This window comes from Myotis brandtii, unplaced genomic scaffold (assembly GCF_000412655.1).
Source record: "Myotis brandtii unplaced genomic scaffold, ASM41265v1 scaffold208, whole genome shotgun sequence".
NCBI lineage: Eukaryota > Metazoa > Chordata > Mammalia > Chiroptera > Vespertilionidae > Myotis > Myotis brandtii.
In genome coordinates, this window is record NW_005357764.1 from 2,230,584 (window position 1) to 2,253,627 (window position 23,044).

The following is a 23,044-nucleotide window of genomic DNA, read 5'->3' on the forward strand; positions in this document are numbered from 1 at the left end:
AGAAACCACCAGCCCAATATATCACTGGATCTTTTAAACTGTGCCAACTGGATAGATTTAATTCTGATTTTCTTTTTCTTTTACGTGACCAGTGCAACTCATATGTTTGAGGAGGTGTATCATCTCTGTGCCGGACAGTAATTAACTTCCCACTTCTTGTCTCTTTAGGAATACATTTCATTTCTTGTGCAAATATTAACAAAGACCCCTTATCTGTGGTTTTGCTTCCATGGTTCATTACCCCCAGTCAATTATGATTTAAAAATATGAAATGGAAAATCTAGGAATAGCCCTGGCCTGTGTTTCTCAGTGGTTAGAGTGTCGGCCTGGGCACGGGAGGGTCAAGGCATGTACTGGGTTGTGAGTCCAATCTCTGCCCCTGGTCAGGGTGTGTGTGGGAGGCAACCAATTGAGGTGTCTTGTCACATCAATGTTTATCTCTCTCTTCTCTCTTTCTCACCCTTCCACTCTCTCTCAAAAAAAAAAAAATCAATGGGAAAACATACTCACTCCTCGGGTGAGGATTAAAAAAAAATCAATTCATAAGTTTTAAATTGCATGCCATCTGAGTAGCATGATGAAATCTCACCCATCCTACGCTGTGCCACCCAGGACATGACTCATCCCTCTGGCCAGTGTCTGTCCACTGTAGACTAGCTCCCCGCCCGCTAGTCACTTAGCCTTCTCAGTTAGCAGATCAAATGTCGTGGTGCCACAGTACCTGTGTTGTGTTCAAGTCACCCTTATTTTACTTCACAATGGCTTCCAAGTGCAGAGTACTGATGCTGACCATTCGGAGATGCTCAAGAGAAGCTAGAAAGTGCTGCCTTTAAGTGAGAAGACATCTCAGTGTAGGAAAAGGTACAGTATATACCGGGTTCGGTACCACCCATGGTTCCAGGCAGCCCCTCGGGTCTTGGACCATAACTGGTGCAGAGAAGGCAGAAGCGCGGCCCTGGCTTACTGCCCGGCACCGGGATCCTGGTGGCGAGTCACACCATCTGCAGAGAGTTCAGGGTCCGAAGGACAACGTAAATCCATCCCAGGGAACTTCTGGCACAGCCTTCGAGACACCTGAAGGGGCAGATTTGAAGACCTCTGGCTCGGGAGTTTCCAGGAAAGGTTTGCTGGGCCACAAGACTCAGTGCTCTGGGCTGTCCTTTCAGAAACTTTCCCAGCCTGGGCACCACCCGGCCTCCCACTGCCTGCTGTGGAACCACGCGAGTGACAGGCACAGCCTCACCACCGGGCCCGGGGCTGCTGAGGAACGTAAATGTGAATTCACTGGGTTCCACGTGCGACTGCACCGTCCCTCCTTTTCTGGATGTGTAAGTCTGGTACAGACGCCAGAGTTAAGAATCAAGGGTTTTCCCACAGGGAGCCCACCTAGCTCCCTAGCTGCACAGGGCAGGCTTTTAGCCCGCGACGGGGTGCTGTGTCCTCCGGTCGTGCCGGCTCTGTGGGAGATGTCAAACTTGTTCCCACATGGCTGGGCAGGACACATCTTCCTCTTTATGCCACTGTCCCCTCGCTCCGTTCTGGAGGAGAGCTGGAGCTGAAGGGTTGGCCATGATTCCTGGGGCTCAAACCAGCGTCACTCCTATCCAGAGCCCAATGGGGAGCCAGCTGACCGCTGACCACGCATGGTCACCGGTGATGACCAAGACCACTCAGGGCGCCTCAGCCTCCACGTTGTGACCTAGCGGTCCTCCGGGAAGAGGAAACAAGGAAGGGGTTCTGGGGTGAAAGGGAGGCACGTGATGCCCTCCAGCACAGGATCTCAGCCCCTCCCACCACCCTTGCCCCCAGCCTCAGCCCAGCGTCTTGTCTCCAGGAACACGAAACCCCTCGTCCATCAGCATCTTCCTCTCATGCTTGGGCCAGTGGCTCTTGAGCCTTTGCAGCCTGGAAGTCAGGTTCCACAGCAAGTGACTCATGCTCGGCTATGGAGGCTGGGAGAGGAAAGACACCCTCAGGGCAGGGGAAGAAATTCGGTGGCTGCAGAGGTAGGTGAGTGGGAGCTGAACACACTGGTGAAAACTGCAATGTGTGAGCTCAGGCACGGAGCTGCTGGCCACCAGTGAGCCAGGGCGGAGCTGGTCGCTCAGATGAGCAATGAGGGCTGCTGGGAAGTTCCAGAGAGGGGAAGCCCCTCGGAAGGCTTGACCTTGGCCATGAGGGCTATCCAACCGGGTCTGGCTGGGAGCCGCAAGCAAGAGGCCAGGCCAGGAGCTTGTGAAAGTCTCTCCCTTCCAGGTTTGGGGCAGCCTCCCCTTAGACCAGGTCTGGAGTGGAGCCCTGGCTCGACAGAAACCCGAACATTGTGAGTGTGTCATGAGGGATCTGAGGCTAATGCAAGTAAAAGGGAATTACTGGATGGCTGTCAGGGCCTCCCGAAATCAGAAGGAGGCTGGGGGGCCAGGCCGGGGGGGTGAGCAGGAAGAGGCAGGAAGCCTAGAAGATGATTCAAAGCCTTGTCATGGTGGCCCTGGAGCCACCAAAATGCCAGAGCCTTGGGGAGGTGGGATGGGCCCTCCTGTTGTCCCCACTGTCCCCTAAGACACCTGATCAAGGGTCAGGGTCCCGGGAAAGGGCAGCTGATGGGACCGCAGGCCCTAGACCTGCACCCTGGCTGCCTCGGGGGTGGGGGAAGCAGGTACCTTTGCTTCTGCCCTGCCTGAGTCACCCAGATTCAGAGGGGAAACTTGGGTGATACCCATAAAGAAGATGGGTTCTGAGCGGCCAGAACATGACACATGGCCTCCACAGTCAGCAGCGCTGCTTTCCTGTTTCCTCCCTTCCCTTTGCTCTGCTTCCACTTTCCACTTAGCACATGTGTGTGGTAGCATGAAGCTGGGTTCTCAGTGAGGCCCCGCCTGCCTCGTCAGCTGCACTGAAGAGGAGAGGATGAGGATGAGGAGAGGATGAGGAGAGGATGAGGATGAGGAGAGGAGAGGATGAGGAGAGGATGAGGAGAGGAGAACTGTGGAGCGGGGCCCACCTTGTCTGGTGTCCTGGAGAGCCTCCTCCGTGGCAGTCATGGACGCCTGAGGTGTGGCTGGACAGCAGCTATTCACCCCTCTCTCTTGTCCCCCGCTGGGCTTTGGGGGTGGGCAGTGACTGGGACCCCAGCCAGTCAGGTCACTCCATTCCCAGGCACAGAGATTGGTCTGCAAAGGGGTGTCTGGTCCAATTTCAGCCAATGACATTCAGGATCAGCCAGATCTTCCTTCTGAAGTGACTCCAAGAGGAAGGGAGCATGAGGCTCAGCAGCCCTTTTGCCACCACAAAGGAACTCCCAGAGCCTCTGAGCCCCCCCGCCCCACACACACACAGAGCTTGAGATTGAAGCCAGCCCAGTGGAAGGCAGATCCCAAAGAGAGGGAGGAGAGAGAATGAGAGAGAGAAACTGGGTCCCAAAGACCCCATTTGAGCCCTGGATCCAGCTGTGCCTGAAGACCACTCTCCAGCCTTCAGCTATGAGAGCTGATGCATTTCCTCTTTTGCATGAGCCGGTTGGGTGGGTGTTCTGTCACTCACACGCACAAACGGCCTGGCAGTAAATACAGTGAGATGGAGAGACGCCCTGTGCTCCCAAAGGCTCAAGTGAGAGCAGGGTTGTGTGTGCGTGCATGCATGCGTGCAAAACACTTTTTATTTCTAAATTTCAGCCCTACTCAGCTAAATGAAGCTAGGGGAGGTTGTTAATTCTGCTTAAGCCAGAGTTTTAGAGCAAGAAGCCACATCTTAGGAAGCTCCCATGGCAGGAGGAACAGAACGGACGCAAGGGGAGTGTGAATACAGGAGGGGCAGCCCCCGCCAGAGCCTCCTGCCCGTGCTCAGCCCCACCGGGAGGCCCTTCTTCTGCAGCTTCCCTGTTTTCTTTTAATAAGGGACCTGATTCTTCCTCCGATATGTAATCTCATATTTTAAATGCAGCTTGACTCAGCTCTCGGAGTCAACAGATAATACTATAAATACCTAGTATTTGTGCAGCTCTGTCACTGAGGATCCTCTTCCTTCCTCCACCCTCCCCTTCGCCGCCTCCTCAGTGCCAGAGCAGAGCCACTGTGTGGGTGGCTCCCCCGCCCTCTGTGGCCGCCGTCCACTGTCCACTCATCCTGGTCTGTGGGAGCCACGGTGACAGCAGCCCGGACGCTGCTCAGAGAATCCCCCTGAGCTGGGCCATCTCCCCTGGTGTTCACACAGCCCCCTGCCCCCACCGTCCACCTTGCTCAACTCTCACACCCCACTACCAGCTTCTCCTCTGTCCTCAGCCACGCCCATCCTCCCAGAACACCCTTCATTCCCGCCTGTGCAGGCATCCAGCCCTGGGAGCTGCAGTTTCTCTCTGCCGGCCTCACTGCACAGAGCATTCGCCCTTCACACGCACTCACTCCCACCAGGGCAGGAGGATGTTGGAAGAACGGTTTTCCTGAGCGTCGCACTCCCTCTAGTCACCACGCCTTCCACACGCCCCGCCCGGTGCACACACACGCACACGCTCTTTCATTCACAAACACCCACGCCCACAGGTGTCACCTTGTGCACACACCTGCCTACACCCCCTGCCTCGGCACACACACACTCCCACTGCTTCCCTCCCTGCATGTGTGTGCCCACACACCCCTAACACGGAACGGGAGGAAATTTCTGCAAGTTTTTATTCTCAGGGGGCTTGGGTGGGGGGATAAAATACAGGCTCCTCGGAGTCTGGAGGAACTTACTTTGGTTCATCCTACAGCCATCATCCCAGAGAGGGGCAGGAAGTCGAGAGAGGAGAAGGAGAGGGTGGAGAAGTGAGAGAGGGGTCCTGATCGTGGATAAATCATTGGCCCACCTTCCCATTCACCCAGTACCGGGCATCAGGACCTGGAGACCCCGCTGACAGTTTAATTTGCTTCCCAGGTGCTTTACAAACAGGATTTCGATGCTGGGAAACCACTGATCCATGTTTACTGCTTAGTTGTTGGGTGCACGTCCTGGTCAGATGCTGCACTAACGCACTCCAGGCTGGGTAGACATTACAATGACCCCATTTTACATATGAGAATACCGAGGCTCTGACTTGCCCAAGGTCACACAGTGAATGTGGCAAAATTGCAGCTTGAACTGCAATTCAGTCCTAATCATAACCACCAAGCTGTAATGCCTGACGCTTTTGAAATTTCCATTAGATCTGAAAATCTCCACTTATTTTGCCAGAGCAGGTGGCTACAAAATAACTGAGCTGTTCTCTGCGAGAATAAAATTATCTCGTGTGTACGTGTTAATAATTTGTTGTTCTGAGCCTTTCTTTTAAAATTCACTAAATGTGAGCTTCCCGTGGCTAGAAATATATTTGAATCATCCTTCTTTCTCAGTGCTCTGCCTAACATTACTTGGCACATGTGAAGTGCCCAGTCGATGTCCAAAGGAAATGAAGTAAAATAAAATCCAGGTAAAATAAAGTAATAATAATAATAAATAAAATAGAACACAGGGTTTTGCTCTAAATGCTGTCCCAGATAAGCTCATAAATAAGGGGGAAGGGGAGATGGTCAATGACAAAAATCACACTGAATGAATAATTCCTCTGGGGTCAAATGGCCTAGCCACTCCTCACAGCTCTTTAATGACTTACCCAACTTTCAGAGTCTCTAATCTGGTTAGAAAGGCCACATGCAAAGCCCACGCTCCTGGTTGCACCGTCTGCAACCTGATGAGCCATTTCCCAGATTCTGAACCACCACCAAAAAAAATCACAGGCCGGGGTCCTGCACCAGCACACTTGTGCTCATTACACACTTCATGGATAAGGCATTCCTTGCACACTTGCCCCTATGACCCAAAGCGGAAGGGAATGCAGCCTGGACACGAACACGAGTTCTCTTATCTGTGAGCCGTGCCCTGCTCACCTGGCACGTTGACATGAGCACTGGGGATGATGTACACAAGACACTTAGCATGAGCCTGGGAGCCAGGAGGCACCGGGAAGAGCAGTGGTCCCAGCCCCTTTCTTGCACATTTCTGCATAAACAGAGGCACGCCCCGGAACCCCACACCTGTCGAGATGGTCTCGTCTTCTTAACCTGGTTCTGCTCAAGTCTCAGCTTTTTGTAATTTCCCAGAGATGGTTCCCACCAGGGAGAGACCCGTTTCCCGACCCTTGAAGTGAATTCCTAAGCCCACTCCTTTCATCCCTGCCATGTTCCCTTTCCAATCTGCGCCTTACCTGACCCTGGTCCCCCTCCCAGCCCCCGGGACCCGTGACAGAGCCAGACAATGGGAAATGGGATTCAGTCATACACATGGGGGGAAAGATTATGAAAATGAAAAGTAAATAAATATGGATGTTAAGGACCTAATTCTGATAAGCGGATTTTCAAAATTAGCCATTTGCAAGAGTAGATTAAATGTGTTTAGTGTGGTGGGTGGAAAGAAGTTGATTAAGATGCACAGCAAACCCCGTTTCAGCAAATTCTGGGGTGAAGGCGTCGCAGGCCCCCGTTGCAGCGAGTTGCTTGCCAGGATAAATGCCGACTGCCTTTTAAGAGCACTCATTTGCCATTGTTGTGCTGGTAAGCAGGCCTCCTGGAAAGGGGCCACTCGCTGCCTTCTGTACGTGAGGCGGATGGGCAGGACAGGGAGGGGGCTGCTGGGGATCGGCTGCAAATGGGCAGCTCAGGGGGCGTAGGGGGACCACCCACTATCTTTGGGGATGCAGGAAAACACCAAGGACAAAAGGAAGATACTGGCTTTCCCATCACTTTCCCTAAGCACCCCTCTACACACACACACACACACACACACACACACACACACACACACACACACGAGTCCCCTGCAGTGAGAATTCTGATCCCAGAATACCTTGCAGCTCCTTCCATGGCAACAGTCGCCCTCCCTCCCCGCAAGCCTCTGCCTCCTTCCTTGCTGCTTCTTCTCCCTGCAGCCCACTCCTGTCCTCAGAGCCAGGCCTCCAGGGAGGCGCACCCTCGGGCAGGAGGCCAGTCTGTCCATCCTCACAGACACCCAGCTCCACCAGGGCCCGCACCCCAGAATGACCAGGCCCCGGGGCACCACATTCAAGGACCTGAAAAGAGCTCTAAAAAGCTCTGGCTGGGTTTCAGGTTTGAGGAAACAAAAGAGAGAAGGAATACTCTTTGCTGTCACGCCCTGGCCGAGAGGCAGAGAGAAGCCAGTGATCTAAGCGAGCACATCCACATGGGCTCAAAGGGGATCCCAATGCCCAGACTCGGAAACAATCTTAGTTCCTTGGAGGACCTGGGGCTCCAAGTCACCATACGACCTTATGTCACAGGCCCTGAAAGATCTGCCCACTGCTGACCTCTCTGACCCCATCGTCCCCCCCGCCTTCCCTCTCGGTGCTCCTGCCACGTCAGCCATCTTTCTGCTCCCCTTGCAGCTATGCCATTCCTGCCCCCAGGCCTTTGCACTTGCTGTTCTCCCTGCCTGGGAAGCTCCACTATGTACAGCAGGCCAGTCACTTGGCATTCAGGTCCCCAGAGAGGCGGTCCCCCACCTTCCAGCTGTCACTCTCTACCAGCTCCTCTTTCTTGTCTTCACGGCAGTATCACTCTTTTCAGTCATTTTGTTTCATTGATGTGTTTGTGAGTGGACTGCCTGTCCTCGCCCTGTGCAAGCAGGGGCCTTGCCCATCAGAGAGAGCTGCGTTCCAGCCCCGAGAAGGGACTTGCCCAAGATCACGCGGGCGGGAAGCGGTGAATGCTGTGTCTGGCTCAGAGCCACTCCCACCCCTGACAGAGCCCCCACCACCTGGTACCCGATGGGGATGGGCCGGGTCAGGGACAGGCTCGCATCTGCGACAGGTCCTGTGGGAACTGCTCTCAGGAAGCCCGAAGACAGGATGCCTCCCGCCCCCGTGCAAGCAGGGCTCAGAGAAGCTGAACAGAGCAGGTGGGTTCTGCTTCTCTCCCATTTCACAGACGAGGCAGGCGACGCAGGTGAGGCAGGGAGATAAAGTGCCCAACCAAACTCCCCAGCTTCTAAGTGGCAAAGATGGGGCTCAGACCCAGGCAGTCTGGGCAGGGGAGGAGGAGGTGAAGGGGCAGTTGTGTTCTCAGAATTGTGACATGTTAGAGGGTCTCAAACACTTCGAAGCAAGAGAATCTCTGGAATGTCCTTTGAAAGGTCGGTTTCACGGCCCTGCCTCAGTGGTTCTCGCTCTGCAGGATCGCTTAAGTGACAGGGAGCTACAGGGAGCCCCACAGTTTGACGGGGGGTGTCCTGGCCAGAGACCAGAGGAGCCACCACTGCAGCTGCCACGGTCCCTCCAAAGCCACCATCCTCCTCCACCTCCACCTCCACCCCACTTCCCACCCTGCTGCCATGGCGAGCTTGCACTGTGTGTGGACGAACCTGAAAGTCCTTGTGCAGCTCCCTGCGAGGTGACGGGGTGGAGGGAATGGAGGAAGGGAAGGCATCTGGTCAAACTCTCCCGTCACCCCCACACCTGGCTGGAAAAAAGGATGCTGCGCTCTGTGTGGTGCTGCATAAGCTGGCTGTTCGTGAAGAAGGGCCTGGGACAGAGAGGGCAGGTGTGGCTGCGACCGCCCTGCTCTGTCCGGATGTGCAGATGCTCCTCTGTTGGTTGCCGTGGCTCCTCTCACCGCCTGTGGCCACACTTCTCACAAGACTGGAGCTGCGTGGACGCAGGAGCGGGTTTGGACATCGGAAGTTCAGCAAGCATCACCGAGCACAGCCTCAGGCCAGGCTGCAGGCCGAGTGGTGGACAAGGGTCGTCATCTCTGCCCGAAGTTCTGGAGCACCAGGTGCTGAAGTTGCCCCAACCCATGGATAGGGAAACTGAGGCCAGAGCGGCCACCTTCCTCCAGGCCTCCTCCCAGGCCTGCGGCAATGAGGACAGGGAGCTTCTGTGGAATATGTGTCCATGTACAGCTGGACAGGCGCTGAGGCTCACCTGGCCACGTGCTGTGTGAGCCGGTGGCTGAAATACTGAGCAGTTTCTGCCTCCAGCTCCCGGGGGCCCCCAGCTCCTCTGTCCAGGCCGCTCTGACTTCGGGGGCCTCCGGGCCCTCTGGACCTGCCCCAATTCATGGCTGGACACAGCTCTGATGGATCAGCGTCTGGCCCGTCCAGTTGCCAATTATTCTGACTGTCACCGGAGTTTCAGGAGAGGATTTGGCACAGATCTGACCTGAAGTCCTCCCTAAGCCACGAAAATCTCTGTCCCCCGAGGCTGCTCGGCAGAAAGACCCGGATGGGAGCCTCGGCCCGTCATATATCTGGACCTGCGTCTGCCTGGAAACAATCCTTTCTACGCCTCAGCTTCCTTCTCGACCAGAACCAACCGCAAAGGCTAACGCTTCCTGTCTCCCTCACAGACGCTCCTCCAGGTAACTTCGCTGGCAACCTGCGGGCTTTGCCGTGAGCGCTCAGAGCCTCCCAGGCCACGGAATTCTCCGGCTCCTTTAGAGGCGGCTCAGCCCCCAGCCCCACCCAAACCCCGTTTTCCCTGACAACCAATACTGCAGAATTAGCCTTCAGTTCTGAACAAGAGCAAAAATCATTAGAATTTTCCATCCCAGACTTGCTTTCATTTGTATTTGCCAAACCCCAGCCTGGGGTCTCTGTTGTTCGTCATTTGTATTTTTCGTTTGTCACTGACGAGCTGCTTTCAAAATCCAGTTGCCTGTGTTCCAGGGAAGTGCGGCCTCCCACACGGTGCTCAAACTGGCCGGCTCTGGCTCCCATGTAGGGGAGAGGGAGCTGAGATTCCAGATGGCTTAGGGAGCCGCCGCGGGATGGAGGAGACAGAGGGAGAGATGTGAGGGAGGGGGAGTGTGGAGCGCTGAGGTAAACAAATTCGAGTCCAATTACCGTAGCAACCTTGCCCCCCCCCCCGCCCCCATCACCAGGAAGGGAGATGGCTGGAAAAAATACGAAAATAATATGGAACTAACCACAGAATGGTGGAAGTTGCTACCATCTCTCCCCCAACTCCATGGGGTGGGGAGGCCATAGAAAATTCCAGAATCAAACAGGGTAGGGAGGTTGGCAGAAGGGTCTGCAAAGCTAATAAGTACAATCTAGTTAAGAGGGAGGGGTCTGTGGTTAGGAAAGAGAGAGAGACTGAGAGCAGGCCCCTGGAGCAAAGATGCTGTCCACGCCTCGCCTGCCACCCGTGGCCCCTCCTGCAGGGCCTGCTGGGTAAGGAGGGCCCAGGTCTGTTCCAGACACAGGAGCTCCCTTCCTGCGAGAACATCTTTTTGTCCTTGAGCAGGTGGTGATAGATAGAGAAACCAGCTCGGAGCAGGGAGGTAAGTAGCCCAGGGTCACCGGGAGAATTAATATCATAATTGAGAATAACAGCTAGGCCACCTATTTACTAGATAAAATAGCGCCAGGGGATGTGCTGAGAGACGGGAAAATAGAATTTGAAATCATTTTTTATTTCTCTGCAAATGTAGTTGCTGTTGCATTTTCCCCTCCTCTCCCTGGGAGAGGAGCCACTGTCTTTTCCTGTCTGTGCACCGATGCTGAGACCCTGTGTTCCCCTGGGTTTCACGTCCCCCCACCCCGCTGGGCAGTTTCTCCCCGCAGGATCCCGGGCCGGGCTGGGAATCACCAGGGGTGGGGCCAGCATGGCCTCTAAGTTCACTCCAAGGCCACCTGCAAGGTCAGAAGTGCACCTGGGAACTGGGACCCACTGCCCGCTCCCCCTGCACCAGAAGCTCAGGATGGCGGAGGGGGTGGCGGCTCACATCCCAGCGCTGCTCACACCAGGGCCCCTAGAAACTCAGTTTCCCCTCTCTGTGAAATGAGGCTACTCTCAAAAGGCTGTTATGAGCATCTAGTCCAGTGATGGCGAACCTATGACACGCGTGTCAGAGGTGACACGCGAACTCATTTTTTTGGTTGATTTTTCTTTGTTAAATGGCATTTAAATATATAAAATAAATATCAAAAATATAAGTCTTTGTTTTACTATGGTTGCAAATATCAAAAAATTTCTATATGTGACACGGCACCAGAGTTAAGTTAGGGTTTTTCAAAATGCTGACACGCCGAGCTCAAAAGGTTCGCCATCACTGCTCTAGTGCCACCAATGTGCCCAGAGTCTCGAACGCGGCAGCCCTGATCAGGTGACCGTGCCGCCGGAGCCGTGGTTACACACACAACAGTTGAAGAAAAGGGCGTTTAGGGCAACTTATGTGAGAACTTTCAAGAGCTAAGAAATTAATTGGAAAGTGTTAACTGTAGAAATAAAGTAAAAAAAGAAAATTACCTCTACCAAATGGGTACAAAGCAATTAGTAAGAAAGGAAAAAAAAAATCGGTCTAGAGGAGGAGGAAGACGTGCAAATAGCTGTGGCACTGAGACCCGGGAAAGCACAGCCCCGCAGTGAGTGCGCCAGAGCTGCAGGGAACTGCGCGAGGTAAACAAAAGGAGAGGCGGAAACCGAGGCTGCAAACCAGCACAGACCAGGGCCACACAGGGAACACCAGGCTCCCACGCAGCAGGACAGGTGGGAGGTAGTGACAGTCAGACCTGGGTTCTAGTTTCTGTTCTGCACTTACTGGCTGTGTGGTCTTGAGCGTGTCATTGAAGGAGATTGGAAGCAATGAGCTCTAAGATCCTTCCCAGCTCCCACATCCAGCAGTCTAGGCGCTCTGGAATAGGAGGGTGGAGGGAAGGGAAAGGCTACACGAGGGGGGTTGGAGGGAACTTGGAATAAAATAGAAGGAGGCTGGAATCCCTCTCTGGGTATGGGGCCTTGGGCAAGTTCCTCAGCCTCAGTCTTCTCATCTGTCAAATGGGAAGACGAGTCTCTGCAGAGGCCGTTGAGAACGGTAAGTTGGATGAAGCATGTGAACACAGGCTGGGCCATGGTTACAAGCTAACGTCTGCTTGGTTCCTAGCCAGGTCGGCCCTATTCTGGGCCCCTGCCCTCTGTAAGGCTTGGATAGAACTGGCACCCTCCCTTCCTCTCGGGCCCCTTGTAGCTGGCTAAGACAATCAATTTATCTCATCCTCCGGGCCACAGGAATTGGTTTGGGGAGTGGGCATGTGACCTAAGCCAGACCAATCGGGGAGAATCTCAGGACTTTCGCAGGAAATGCCTGGCCCCTAATAAGCTCTTTTCCCAGGTTAAACAGGGAGCATGTGGTTTTCAGAGCTGCTGAATGTTCTCACCGGGGACCCTGGATCCAGCCAGATCTGAAGACAGACTGCCACATGAGCCAGCATAGGCCCTTGTTTGCTGAAGCCAGCTCGGGTCCTGCCTTATTCTCAGCCACGACTTAATGAAGCCTCTTCCATCGCAACAAATCACCAGCTCATTTGAAATCGAGTCCCCTCTCAAAAGTGCCCCTGCCGGGCTCCAGGGTGGGAACTGTCGCCTCCAGCATCCCCACAACAGCCAGCACTGGGCCATCCACAGTGGCCATTGCCGCCTGGCCCAGCTGCTCCTCCGACTCAGGAGCTCCACACGCTCACCTTGCTATTAAGCATTGCCAGGAGCCGGCCTCCTCTCCGCCCTGGGCTCCTGTGCAGCCAGGCTCAGAGCTGCATTAAATAAAGACTACAGCCCTGAAACTGTTCAAATGGATCTGCATCAACGAGGACAGCAAGGGGATGCCTTTAAATAGATTATCTCCAAGCGCCAGCCAGGGCAGGCGAAGTTTGCCTTCAGCATTATTCTCTCCCTCGTTCACATGTACCCCCCCAACTACTTTTAGCTCACCTTACCCCAAACCCTGTCATAAATTAATTCAGACAGTAATGACTTAGATTTAAGAGAGGAACAGAACATAAGAGTGGTCAACATTTAAGCTAAAGGACAGGCTTGGTGATGATGGAATTTTAGGCATTTTAAAGCCACAATAAAACCACGAAATATATGACTAGGGACAAGGGAACTTCTCCACCCCCGCTCAAGCCACACCACCCAGGCCCCAGTATCCCCATAATTTCACTGCCCACAAACCCTACACCCCCCTTCCTCCTGGGAGGCTGTACCTCAAAGTCCATTCTGTGCGGAGTCCAGTTCACCCTCCTCAGGCAGGTCAGAGAGGGAAGGAGGGATGCCCCCTCCTTTCCCCAGGGCCAGGTTTCCTGCTTGCCCAGGGGTGAGATCATCATTGGGGACCTCCGAGGGCTGGCACCAAGGAAGTCGGGGCTTCCCCAGGGCGAAGTTGCTACAGACCCCGCTGCCTGGCCAGGCACCCCCACCCCACCCCACCCCAGGAGCCAGGCTCCCCACCTGGGGTTTGTTTACCATCCTTGCCAAGTGCCAGGCACTCCCTAAGGGCCTCAGGTGCATGATCTCTCTTAATCCTCAAAACTAAGACTATGAAGTAGAAACTCTTTTCTCTCCATTTACGGATGGGGAAAGTGGGGTGCAGAGAGGTCAAGTTGCCTGGCCAAGGTCCCCCAGTCAGAAGCCACAGCGCTGGGATTCAAGACCTGGGAAGCTGGTTGCAGAGCCCAGAGCCTCACACCTGCACTGCCGGCTCTCCCTGGAAAGCCGATATAAAAACGGCTTCTGCATCTATGCCATTGATTAGTGCCTGCCATATGCCAGGCACTGAGCTAGGCAGATCACGGCTGTCCATTTTCTCTCCATAACCACCCTACAAGTTAAGCCCCGTTTCACAGGCGGGGACACTGAGGGTGAGAGAACAGACGTGAGGGACCTCCAGTCACTCAACTTGTGAATGGCCATGCCAGGATTTGAACTCAGGTCCTAATGATCCCAACATCCATGCTCTCTGCCCTTTAGGATCCAAGTGCTGTTGGCTGTGGCAGCCTACAAAGAACTTTGCAAAAGAAGCTGCCAAGGTAAACAGCACCCAGAGGTTCCTTCCCCCTCCCCCCCCCCCCCCCCCCCCCCCCCGTGGTGACATCGGCATAACTCTGGTGCAAGGCCATGACCAGGAAGCGGGCACTGGTACACTGTGTGCGTATCGTTCTGCCGTTTTATCACCTGTGGGGATTCTCGAAGTCACCACAGCAATCAAGATACACAAGTGTCCCCTCACCACAAAGATGTCCCTCGTGCTGCTCCTTTGCCGCCACCTCCATCCTCCTCAGCGTCCCCTGGCAACCACTAACCTGTTTGCCATCTCTCTAGCTGCACGTCGAGAATGGGATGTAAATGGAATCTTATGACACGTGAGCTCTTGAGAATGGCTTTCTTCACTCACAAAGTGTTTATTTTAGAATAAATAGCTATTGAGTATCTACCACATATCAGGCAGCTGGGAGCCCCTTTCAGGAATCTATCACATAAGACTCTCTGGTTGCACGTGGCAGAACCCACCTCAAACTGTATTGTCAAAGGGAATGTATTGGCATTGGCCACAGGAAAGTCCAGAGGTGGGGCTGGCTCAGGCCCAGCTGAATCTAGGGGCTTGTTAGGCCCGCTCTCGTTCTCATGTTTTGGCTCTGCTCGCCTCTGGTTTCCCTCACTGGCTGGCTCTCTCCACTTGGCAGCTGCCAGTAGCTCTGGCCTCGAATCCTGCTTGCTCACAGACCCAGGAGAAAGGAGCACCCCTTTCTTTAGAAAAGTTCTGGCAAAGGTTCTGCCCCTGATGGGCCCAGTTTGATGCCCACCTGACCCCAGCCCAATCACTGATGGGGATACTGGGGGGCGGGGAGAAGGGTGTTGCAATGCTCTGATTGACTAATTCTTGGTCATGTACCCTCTCCTGGAGTTCAGCTTGATGTCAGCCCTGCTAAATCACAGGAATTGGGGGGAGGGGACATAGGGAAAATTTAAGATGCCATTGTTAGCAAGAGGGAGACTTGGTGCTAGGCCCATGGGATGCATGATGGCATTATACTACCTCAGCTCAACTTGTTTGTTTTTCTTTTTTTTAAAAAAAAATATTTTATTGATTTTTAGGTGCTAGGCCCATGGGATGCATGATGGCATAATACTACCTCAGCTCAACTTGTTTGTTTTGCTTTTCTTTTTTTTTAAAATATATTTTATTGATTTTTACAGAAAGGAAGGGAGAGGGATAGAGAGTTAGAAACATCAATGAGAGAGAAACATCGATCAGCTGCCTCCTGCACACCCCCTACTGGGGATGTGCCCACAACCAAGGTACATGCCCTTGACCGGAATCGAACCTGGGACCCTTCAGTCCGCAGGCCGACGCTCCATCCACTGAGCCAAACCAGTCAGGGAAACTTGTTTGTTTTTCAAAAAATATGAAGCAAGTCAGGCTTGGAAAGACTAAATGATCGAACCAAATTCAGAGCTTTAGTCCTGGGAACTGCCCTGCCAGGATTTGAATTCTTAGTGGAGATGCCCACGCTCCCTCACTTCCCTGCTCCGATGCAAAATGGAAAGGCTCTGCATGAGCAAAGCCTGGTCCCGGCTGTGGCCTTGGGCAGGGCCACCCTCTTTGAGACTCAGCAAATGAACCATGTGACCCTCTGGGCTGCAGGGACCCTCAAAGGAAGGCTGGCCCTGAAGTGGGTACCCCCCCCCCGCCCTCCACTCTCGGCGCGCAGGCTGGCACGGGAGCTGCACACAGTCCCATCTCCACGTGTGTGCAGGCCCTGGCACCCACTGCACGCGTGGGCTGCCACATAGCACCAGGAGAGCCAGGAAGAGACAGCCGCCATCCCATAGCAAGGATGGGCAGATGGAACAAGTGACTCAGCACGGAGACCAGCTGTGACCAGATGAGAAGAATAAACATGAAAGCCAGAGGCCAAACCTGCCATGGCCCCCCTCAGAGCCAGCAGGCCTGGTGGCTGGGCCAGGCAGGCGGTGACAGACAGACAAGGATGCGGACAGGGGAGATGGATGGCCTCACCAGGCCCAGCCGAGTGAGGAAAGCCAGACAGATGGTCTCATTAAGGAACCCAGCCCGAATTCGGGAACAGGCCTCCATGTGGGAGTGGGGGGACCAAGGCAGGCTCCTTCCTGGCAGGGCTCCTCCAGGCCTGGGTGGTTCCAGATGGGGCTTGGGTCCCCCACTCATTCTGTGCAAGGGGGCCACCGGGTGCAGGCAGCGCTGGGACCAACAGCTTAGAATCCCTGGCCACAGCAGGTGGACCATGAAGCCCTTGACCTGGTGACCTGTCCCAGCAAAACCCCATCCCTCCCTCATCAAACTCCTCATCACTGACAACACTGTTTGTTGAGCAGCTGCCACCCAGACACTGTATACTGGGCATTCTAGGTACATCACCTCCATGGTACCTTTGCTGTCCCCTCAACCTGGAGCCCTCTTCCCCCAGGTCTCCACACACTGACCATTCTTCAGTGGTCACCTCCTCCCAGAGGCCCTCCCTGACTATCCCATCTGAAGCTACCCCAACACTCTCTCACTCAGGACGCCATTTAGATTTGTCATAACTTCATTGCCATCTAAACTTATCCCACCCGTTTACCTCCTGGGTTGTCCCCTGCTAAAACAGGAGGTCTTTCAGGATGCCACATCCTAGAACAGCACCTGGCATATAATATAGATGCCTGAGAAATTTGTGTGGAGCCCAGAGAGGAGACTTGCCTGATCCTCTTCTCCCTGTCCCTGCTCACTTTTTCTCCTTAGCACATCCTGTTTTCTCTCTTTCCACATATCTGTCTCCTTCATTCTCCATCTCCCAACAAGAACAGAGGCATCATGAGAGAAGCAACTTTGGTCTGAATCCCCAGTGCTTTGTTGGTTCAATGACTGGTGCTGGGGTAGATATGGTCCCCGAGGAAGCTGAGAGTGGGAGGAAGGGACTTGCCATGACCTCAGAGAGAGTCGGGGCCAGAGCCAGACTTCCTGCTCCAAGTCCACATGCCCCCATCTGAGGCACTTTCCCCGATCCTGTTCCCCTGGCTGCCGGGGAAAGCACGCAGGCCCTGAGCTCATTGCAATGGCCAGTGTGGTAGCTGAGTAGTGGCCCTCAAAGACATCCCCGTCCTAATCCCTGGAACCAGTGAAAATGTGACCTTCCATAGCAAAAGAGACTTTGCAGCTGTGACTAAGTTATGGGTGTTGACATGGGAGGTGACCCTATGCAATCACAGTGTGCTCAAAAGAGGGCAGCAGAGGGGGGTTGGATACAGATGTAGGAGATGGAGCAGCTGCCGCAGAGGTCGGCCCGATGTGAGGAAGGGGTGCAAGCCACCGTGGGCAGGCGCCCCAGGAACAGAAGAGATAGGGAAAGAGATTCTTTCCTAAGACTCTAGGAGCCAGCCCTGCCCACACCTTGACGTTAGCCCAGTGGGACTGACTTTGGACTTCTGGCCTCCAGAACTGTGAGAGAATAAATTTGTGTTGTTGTTGTTTTTAAGTTACCAAGATATAGTTCCAGTGTCACCAGATGAAAAACATCTGGAAACCTGTTTCACAGCCATGTTAGTATATTTTTTTTGCCACCGAACTATACACTTTAAAATGGTTAAGATGGTAAATTTTAGCTTCTGTGTTGTTTTCTTTACCACAATGAAAATGACGAGGAGGAAACGTCACCCAGCTTGCGATCATTTGTTACAGCAGCCACAGGCCACAGATATGCTCATAAGAGGGCAGCAGAGGGGGGTTGGATACAGATGTAGGAGATGGAGCAGCTGCCGCAGAGGTCGGCCCGATGTGAGGAAGGGGTGCAAGCCACCGTGGGCAGGCGCCCCAGGAACCAGAAGAGATAGGGAAACAGATTCTTTCCTAAGACTCTAGAAGGAGCCAGCCCTGCCCACACCTTGACGTTAGCCCAGTGGGACTGACTTTGGACTTCTGGCCTCCAGAACTGTGAGAGAATAAATTTGTGTTGTTGTTGTTTTTAAGTTACCAAGATATAGTTCCAGTGTCACCAGATGAAAAACATCTGGAAACCTGTTTCACAGCCATGTTAGTATATTTTTTTTGCCACCGAACTATACACTTTAAAATGGTTAAGATGGTAAATTTTAGCTTCTGTGTTGTTTTCTTTACCACAATGAAAATGACGAGGAGGAAACGTCACCCAGCTTGCGATCATTTGTTACAGCAGCCACAGGCCACAAATACAGCCAGCGTGCAGCTGGCCAGGCCCAGCGTGCTGAGCTCATGACGGCTCAGGAAGGCCAATCCCGGCTCCTTCCCTGGTGCGCCTCCTGCAGTGGCAGGGAGGGGCCGTGCCAGGGGGAGCCAGCTCTGTGCCATTGATTGCCATGACAGAAAGAGAATAAGAACCACAAGAGCTGGCATTAGCGCACCCTTCCTGAGAGCCAAGCGCTGTACCACACACCTCACTTCCTCCCATCAACATGCCTGTGAGGCAGCTTCTACGATGAACCCTAACTTCCACAGAGAAGCAGAGGCTCAGAGAGGTGGGTGACTTGGCCAAGGTGGCACACCAAGTAGCAGAGCTGTGCTCTTAATCACCGTTTCCTGCCTCGCTCAAGGCTGATTCAGTCAGTGTCACGCACCTGCTGTCACGGGCATTTAAATGCCTTAATGCTGCAGCTTTTAAAAGAGCCATAGTATTGCCTTCTTTCTCTGTGTTTGTAACCTGGCATTCTCTTTCCATTAATCATAGACCAGAGAGTCTCATTCTGTCCTGTTACGCCCACGAGTATATGAGATTGCCTAGAAAAGTGCAAAAAAAAAAAAGCGCTCATGTTCTATGTACAGGTCTCTACGGCCCTACAGCAGAAGAGCTGGAGATGGGGGTTGTAAACCAGTGCCAGCAGGCCACGCCTGGTCTGCAGAGGGGTTTGGCGTGCCCTGCACTATATTGGGTATTATTTTTAATTGGTGCCCAACACATAACATCAGGAGACTTCTCTTCCCATTCGGAAGTCAGGGCACTGTTTTGCCTTACTTCTGTGTAGGTTAGGACGGGCTGAGCTCTGCCGCAGTACCTAACGCCTCTGTTCCCAGGGGCTTTCCGCACAGATGTCGACTTCTTTCTCACACCACATGTCCAATGGGAGCAGCTGGGGGCTCTGCTCCACACAGTCACTCAGAGACCAGGCTGATGGAGGCGCCGCCACCCTTTAGCGGCATGTGAGACACATGGCCTTGTCAGCTGCTGCTTCAGGGGAAGAGGAGGCCGGAGAAGAGCACGTGGATGTTGCAGAGCCTCAGCCTGTGACACACATCTGGCTTCTGGTCACTTGTCATTGACGGGATGAAGTGATGTGGCCCATCACATTCCCAGGGGGTTGGGAGGTACAGTCTTCTGCGAACACTCGTTTCCCGAGTCTATTGGTGACACCATTCTACCACACCTTCCCATTTGGCAGGGATTCACTGGACAGGCGTCCGGGGTGTGCACTGCTCAGCACCGGAAGCACAGTCCGTGTTGTGTCGCTGGGATTGGCGCTCCCTGCAGGTGTGCAGGGCAAACTCTACAGAACTAGCCCTAGCAGCCCTCCCCGCCTTAGATAGATGCACGTGCTCCGGGTTGCCCCAGTGCTAGGCCAACCTCTTCAGTGAACTCTCCGGGACATTCCAATTCCTTGTGTTAGAGTCACTAATGTGGACTCACGTTAAATGCAAATCCCTCATTAATGTCAGCTTCTATAGGGTAAAGTCAACATTTCTTTGCAGGGCATTTGAAGAATCAACAAATGGGCCTCAGCTTCATTACAGCGGCATTCCTGCTCCTTCTGCCCTTCCTCCCTCCCCAGCTCAGCCCCCTCCCTTGGCTGCCATGCGCCCCGATGTTTGTGTCAGTAATTCCCAAGGTGAGTTATACGGGCCTCTGGGCCCTCAGTGTGGTCCAGTAAGCAAATCAGTTTGGGAAAGAAATGGGGTGCACTATGTCCCATCCTGGACAGCCACATGGACACTGTGTTGAAGGTTCTGACAAGTCCTGCATGCTCAGTTTTACTTTGTTTAACCCAGTGTTGCAGAATTGTGCCCTTTCTCACACACAACCCATGATGTCCTATGACGACGACACACTCCCCACGTTCAGTTTTACTTCGTTTAACCCAGTGTTGCATTCTCACACAGAACCCATGATGTCCTATGACGACGACACACTCCCCACGTACACATTTGTGTTCGCACCATTCTCTCTCCCTCGCACTTCCCTTCCTCAAGTCAGTTTAGCAGCTCCTACTCATTCTGCAAAGTCCGTTCTGAAGGTGCCCCTCAGAGCCTGTGTCACAGAATAGTTGGCTCTGAGTCAGGATCTCCCTGGCCCAGGACTTCTGCAGGACGGAACCCTGAGCTCCACTGAGGCCATGGGCCCCGCTGTCGCCTCAGCAGCCTCCATTTCTGGGCCTTGAAAGGGGGGCATCCTTGGCCCTTGGCACTCACCACAGTGGTGCTCAGTCTTCCTTTCTCCCTGCGGGGGGGGGGGGGGGAAACCCCAGACTCCGCCACCTAGAGCCACACTCATCCTCAGAGGCTCCCAGAGGGCAGGGAAGTCTTAAGGAAGTACTATTTGTTGAGTTCTATGCTAAAAACTCAAGAAGTAGAGAAATAAGCATGTAAAATGCCCGGTGGTGACTATAAAGAAAAACAGAGCATGGATGGGGGGATGGGGTGAGGGGTGCAGGAGGTTGGGAAGGAGGGCCGCCCCTTTTCTACGGTTGGTTCAGGAAGGTGACACTTGATAAGGTAACATTTGAGCAGAGATCCCAGGAGGAGAGGGAGTCAGGCGCATGGAGATGTGAGGAGAAACTTCCAGATAAAGAGAACAGTGAAGGCAGGGGCTCTAAGTGGCCGGTGCCTGCAAGGGGGCCGTGGCTGGAGCAGAGCAGTGCGGGGAGGGAGAAGCTGAGACTTGGTGCTCCCCCCTCCCCTATGGGGTCCCAGCGGAGGGGCGCAGGGGTGGGTGCCGACAGATCCTGAGGACAGAGCTAACAGGGACTGCTGAGAGCCCTCGGGAGGGCGCGGAGAGAGAGCAGGCCAGGATGACAACAGTTAACATGAGTGATGAATGTCTCCTCTTCTCCATGCTGACAGAGTGTCTCTGAGTCTACATCTCATCTCATCTGGGGTCTGAATCTGAGGCTTGTTAACACGAGGCCCAGGCCAGTGGGCCTGCCTGGACCCCATTCCCTTCCTGTCGGAAGACGCTGGTCCCTGCAGAGCCCTCTGTATTCCCGGGGGCGACCTGCAACACATAGGCGGTTGGCCTGGTTTTTACAGGCCAGGAGACGGGGGCCTTGATGAGGGGCGGGGCCCTCAGAGACCAGCCAGGCCCCTGGGCTCCGCAGGAGAGTGTGCTCTGCTCTGGATCCTGCCCAGCAACTGCCAGGGGAGAGGCAGGCCGGCAAAGCAGGCTGATGCCCAAGGCATGATGGGAAGACAAAAGACCCACAGGAAGCTGGTCCACTGAGGAGGGGGGCTGGCGTGGGCTGGCCACGTCTGGGGTTCTTGCCCCTCCGCTCCATCTGGGGCAGAGAGGGGCTGAGGGGCAGAGGCGTGCCCATCCAGGAGGTCAGTCAGTGGTTTCAGGGGGAGCTCCTGGGGCCAACGCTCCGGAGGGAAATGAGCCTCGCAGCCTGTGGCCTCAGCGCACCCCTGACCTCCACAGGGCCTCCTCACAGGAGCCTTCCGTGTGCGGGTAAAGCGAGTGCCTCCCCTGTCCGAGCCACAGCACCGCCCTCGACAGGGCCTGGGGCCTCCGAGCTCTGACCACACCTCGGACCTGCTCCACGGGGACTCGTGGTGGCTCCAGGGCCACGTGTGACCAACACAGTCCCTAAAAGGCAGGGTAGTCCGATCCTAAAAGTCCAGATTTCCAGTTCCTCTTCCAAGCTTAGTGTGGCCACCACTCTGGGCCTGCCTTGCACATTCCACCCTCAGGCAGAACCCACGGGGTCTGCCCTGCCACCTCCCTCTCCGCTGGCTTGGCTGTGGCCATGGAGTTCGTAAGCCCTGCTCTAATGTGACAGAGGGTCGCAGCAGGGCCTCACCCCTGTCACCCCTAGAACTAATGGGTGAGATCCAGGAATAGGGTCACTCATACTGTGACATGACTATCCCCATGGGCAAGCGGCGTGAGCTACCCCTCCATCCTCCACCGGTCACCGGGGATGGATGGGATGAGCCAGCTGGCACATCTGGGGTTCACCCCACCTACCATGCCATTCTGCCCTCTGGGCTGAGTGGCTGAGGGGGAGAGGCAGCCACTGGATGGTTCCAGTATTCTCAGGGGGGGAGCAGGGGCTTACAGATGCGCACGGCCCAGGGCTCCATGCCAGGAGGAGCCAAGGACTGAATGTCCACCAGGGTCAAGGGCGGAGGGGAACAGCCGCACAGTCAGGAGCTCTCCCCACTGACCGCACCTCCCAGACCCAGGGTGCAGGGCCTGTGCCCACGGCCAGCCCCACTCTGGGGCCTGGGAAGAAAGGGAAGACGAGGGCAGTCAGGCAGCCAGCCCGAAGACCTGCATCCCCACCCAGGGTCACCCCACCTCTGTGTGACGCCAGGAGGGGACCTGCACCTGCTGGGCAGCACCTTGGGGTGATGAGAAAGAGGGCGGGGCCTTGATGGTCTCAGCGAACCCGTTTGAATCTGCAAGTCTCCATCTCCATCTCCAATAAGAACCTGTATAGACTTGCAATGCTTGTCATTTATAAACAGCCCCACATACTGGGCGCTGCTCAGCTGGGCACTGCACAGCCTGGCGACACGGCCAGCTGGGCCGGAGGAGGAGGGGACCCCTCGGCATAAAGCGCTCAGGCCATGCTAACACGCTTTGTGTGAGCAGTAACTACTTCCTGTGGCAATGAGGGCAGTACTGCTCCCACTGTGCAGATGAGCAAACCAAGTCCTGGAGAGGTTCTGGGACTGAGCCACAGGCTTAGGGGCCCCCACGCTGCCTGTGGGGATCCCCAGAGTGTGCCCTCGGTGGCCTTGTCGCTCAGTGAGCAAGTGACAGGACCAGAGCTCCACTGCTTCCATGTCACGCCCCCAGGATTGGGCACACCCGCCTCCCCCTGCCACAGCCCCCACCCTGTCCCCAAGGAGAGGAACTCTGGTTTCGTTAGCCACATTTGGGCTGCTCAGTGGTCTTGTCCCTCCCCAGGAGCTGGGCTGCTCACCCCAACGTCTCACCTGCTACAGCATCACCCCCTACCCCTGCCTCCTGCGGGCACCGT

At 54.7% G+C, this 23,044-nt stretch overlaps 1 protein-coding gene across 1 annotated transcript in view; it reads right to left on the reverse strand.

Moving 5' to 3' along the window:
* Positions 1-3,041, reverse strand: part of UNC5A (unc-5 netrin receptor A) — a 103,208-nt gene extending 100,167 nt beyond the window's left edge. The window contains exon 1 of the mRNA XM_005865607.2: positions 3,002-3,041. Within this exon, the coding sequence (XP_005865669.1) occupies positions 3,002-3,041 (40 nt within the window). The remainder of the gene's footprint in view (positions 1-3,001) is intronic.
* Positions 3,042-23,044: the final 20,003 nt, after the last annotated feature.